Source organism: Oryzias melastigma, linkage group LG22 (genome assembly GCF_002922805.2).
Source record: "Oryzias melastigma strain HK-1 linkage group LG22, ASM292280v2, whole genome shotgun sequence".
NCBI lineage: Eukaryota > Metazoa > Chordata > Actinopteri > Beloniformes > Adrianichthyidae > Oryzias > Oryzias melastigma.
The window spans coordinates 20,325,386-20,329,299 of NC_050533.1; the positions used below are offsets into that span (position 1 = coordinate 20,325,386).

A 3,914-nucleotide genomic window follows, 5' to 3' on the forward strand; every position below is an offset into this window, starting at 1 on the left:
TTTTTTTTTTTTAGTTTTTAAGGCTATTTTGAAGTTTAGCTACTTTTTCAGCTGCATGCTAGCTGTTTTGGGTAACCCATGTTTTTATGCTAATTTGGCACTTAGCTGATGTCTTAGCTGGGTATCAATTTCAGCATCTTCTGCTTTCACCACTAGCATCTTCAGGAGCCAAATTCAGTTTACAGCATTCACACTAGCTTTATCACAGGTAATGCTATAAATCTAGCTCACAAATATGTTAAAAGGTTTTAAAGTTATAAAAATTTAGTTTTAAGAGTTTTTAATAAATGTTTATCCTTTTTGGCCCACGACCTAAGGTGTGTTTTGGATTTTGGCCCCTTGTGTGATTGAGTTTGACACCCCTGATTTAGGCTATTACTGCAATATTTGAAAAATAAAGAAAAACTCAACATCCTCATTTGCTATTCGGTCACTATTCGTCCAAGCTTTTCAATTAATATTCGGCTTAAGCAAACATTTTCACCTCGGTGTATCCCTAGATTTCACTTCATTTTTATGTTAACGTAGATTTTAAATAATAAATAAATGATAATTTCTTAACAAAAAAATACAATTTTTTAAATCCAAGTTAGTTTTTTTCCTGAAGGGAGAAAAGTCTTTTTCGAGCAGTAATTAAAGCCCCTCCCATCACTAAGAGCTCACCTCTTGTAGAAGTGGAAGCGTTCAGTGAAGAGCAAAAAGTGTTTGTCGCCTTTCAGGAAGAAATGTCTGGCTCGGGAGATCTCCGATTTACTGGAATACTCGCAGATGCTGGTGAAGCTCATCTCCTCCTTCTTCATGTAGTTCCGCAGTCGGACGTAGTCGAAGTAAGACGGGATGTAGACCAGCGTGTGGGATATGACCGAGTCCTTGTACTGAGGCAGAACTTTATCCACGAAGAACCGAAACCTATGAGCAGAGCAGAACATCAAACATTTCAAGAAAAAGTTTAAAAAACAGTTATTAAAGTTGTGATTTTAGTGAAACACACAGGAAGTATTTTTTTAAAGAACATTTAGGGATTTCTTTAAGCTAATCGTTTTGAGAAAATACAAGATATATGAGAAAAAAATGAAGAGAATCTCAGGTTTGAAGCACAAAGGTCAGCAGAAGTTTAAAGGATTTACCGAGCATCATGATCAATGAAGCTCTCAGACGCAAACATCTGAAACACATGAGGCAGCTGGACCTGCACCTGGCAGATGGAGCCCGTCTTTGGTAGATTCTTTGAGGCAATCTGAGGATAAAACACATCATGACAGTAAAAATCACAAAAAATCCTCAAAACATTATTCCTTATCAATAAAAAGTGACCAGCAGAGTGTACCTGTCCTCTGTAGTTGGAGCAGTGTTTGGTGAGGATGTTGTTGATTTGAGGGTCCTGGATGGAGCTGAACACCAGCGTCTGCCTGTAGTGTTTGGCCCAGCTGTTCAAGTTCCACATCCTCACCCTGGAGAAGTCCACTCCATGAGAGTCCAGCGGCTGCAGGTTCATGTGCTTCATCACGTGCTGATTGGAAAAGACAAACAGATTTTAAAAACACGATTCAGGCATGTCTAAACATTTTTTTTCATTCCTGCTAAAAAAATAAAAAAACATGTCAGGCTTAAAAAATGTTTTAAGTATATTGGGTATTTGCAGTTTTAAACCAGCCAAAAATGAATTTAAACCTCAGTCTCAGCCGTTTTAGGTTTTCTTTCAATAACAGGAACAAATAAAACTGAAGTTTGATTTCTTTTTTTAATATTTTAAATCTACAGAGCATTTAAAGGGACACGGAAGAATTAAAAAAACTACGTAATTTTTTTTTTTTAAGAAGTAAAAAAAAAATCCTGGTCACTGACTGGTCCACACCAGATAGTAGATTTTTTCTTAAACATTTATGTAAAAAAAGTATTTTTTTCTAAAAAAAAATGAAGTAAAAAAAAGATAGTAACTCGTAACTTAAATTTTTAGAAAAAAACAACTACTTTTTTTAAACTTTTTTTTCTCCAATGTCCCTTTAGGGGCTCCATAAAAATACAGTTTTTTTTACAAATATAAATCCTCCGTTAAATTAGTTTTAGCTTAAAAAAAAACCTGCATGCTTTTTTATTATATGAAACAAAGGGATAATGTAAAATTGATTAACTAAAAAATGTTCTTTTAATTCCCCGAAGCTGAAAGTTATTGTTTCTTTGGAATAGCAGCAGCATATGAACAGAAATCATCAGAACAGTAACTTTATTATCTGTGAAACCAACAACTGAAGGGATTTTGAAAATCAAACTAACAATTAATTACAGGCTGGTTAAGAGCAAAAACCTTCTGTTCAGAGAGATCAAGTAAAAAAGCATTTTTATTTTTTGATTTTTATTTTGTCCAAACGAAATGAATGAAACACATGAAATGAATTAAATAAATACATTCTTTAATGTAGTAACAGAAAATACATTCTTCCAAATGGGAACAGAACTGTTCTTGTTGTTTCTTGCGCTCTGAGACACTAAAATGTAAATGTATGGAAAACATAATTTATCTGTGAAAATACATCGGAACATGTTGAAATCTAGACAAGCAAGTTTTATTTACCGTTTTTTTCAAAATAAAAGCAACAAAAATATTCTAAAATAAATAATAATTATCATAATTTTTAAGGTTTGCACCCCTAGCCAAATGTGACTTATACTCTGGAAAAACCAATACAGTAATCCATCACTTTATCGTGGTCCACCTTTAGCAGTTTCATGCTTTTTTGAGATTTTAAATGAGAAAAGAGTAAAAATGAAGGTCCTAGTCACTAACTGCTTCATCTTTAATTTGCTTTTTAAACTTCTATACCAAAGAGTAAAAAGACGGTATGTTCGTGCTCTTACCAGGACGTGTTCCCAGTTCTGCATTAGGAAGACGTCTGCCTGATCCACCACCAGCAGCTCGATGGACGACAGGAAGTCGAAGTCTCGCTTCCTTTCTCCTTCAGCTCCCAGAACGGTGCGCAGCCCCAGAGGAGATGCGATAATGATGTCCGAGCTGTAGAAGGGGGCGTACAGCCGAAGGTTTTTTCTAATAATAGACACTCCTGCAAACGTGAGTCCACACAGCGAGACGTCAGTGAGGTTTTAAGGAGATAATAGAAAGTGCATCCTTGTCGTAAAGCACACCTATCCTGAAGTGGTCGTCCACGTTGCCAGCAAAGATGGCGTGATAATCGTCAGGTCTGCGCAGGTTTGGCGGCTTTTCGTCTGCATCCTCGCCAAACTCCTCCTTGAATTTCTTTTTGTTGCTCACAACAATATTTTTGTCTTTGCTTTCCAGCAGACTGATGAGGTTGTGAACGACTTGAAGAGCTCCGCTCCGGAAAGGAAGGAGGATCAGGACCTGATGGAGAGATCACAGTCATTACCAGCAGAGCAGAAGAAAACATCTGACTGCAGATACTGCCACTTCTGTTTGGAAGCAAAGAACATTATTTTGAAAGATAAATCAGAAGTATTTGACCAATCTCATATGATCTCACTCAGTGAATCCTGTTTAAAGTTTAAGGTGATTCGGAAGAACCAAAATCCTCATGTTTGCATGACTATATAGCAAATCTCCAGTTACGCTCCTTTAAAATTCCACTTTGATCATTTTTGATTGATTTAAAAGTATTTCCTAATGGTCTTTTAGTTATAATTAAGTAGTTTTAAGCCTAAATAAAAAAACAGCAGTTTTCAAAAACAGAGATGTTCATGGATCTATTTATCTGCATCAGATGCATCAGAATGGAGCAGAGCAGGGAGCTGGTGGTACGCGCAATGTATTTTTTTACGTTACAAATCCGATCTTTTTTCAACTGCATTTTTTCATCTGCTCATGATTCACACTGATTTGAATAAAGGAATACTCATAAATGGAATTTTAAGCTTAATTTTATTGAAATATTTCCTCTATA

The 3,914-nt window shown here is 35.7% G+C and overlaps 1 protein-coding gene across 1 annotated transcript in view; it reads right to left on the bottom strand.

The window, feature by feature from the left end:
• Positions 1-3,914, bottom strand: part of utp25 (UTP25 small subunit processor component) — an 8,211-nt gene that overhangs the window by 1,580 nt on the left and 2,717 nt on the right. Inside the window, exons 7-11 of the mRNA XM_024277901.2 lie at positions 3,142-3,358; positions 2,857-3,059; positions 1,328-1,510; positions 1,128-1,237; positions 664-909 (exon numbers count right to left, since the gene is read on the bottom strand). Of these exons, the coding sequence (XP_024133669.1) occupies positions 664-909; positions 1,128-1,237; positions 1,328-1,510; positions 2,857-3,059; positions 3,142-3,358 (959 nt within the window). The remainder of the gene's footprint in view (positions 1-663; positions 910-1,127; positions 1,238-1,327; positions 1,511-2,856; positions 3,060-3,141; positions 3,359-3,914) is intronic.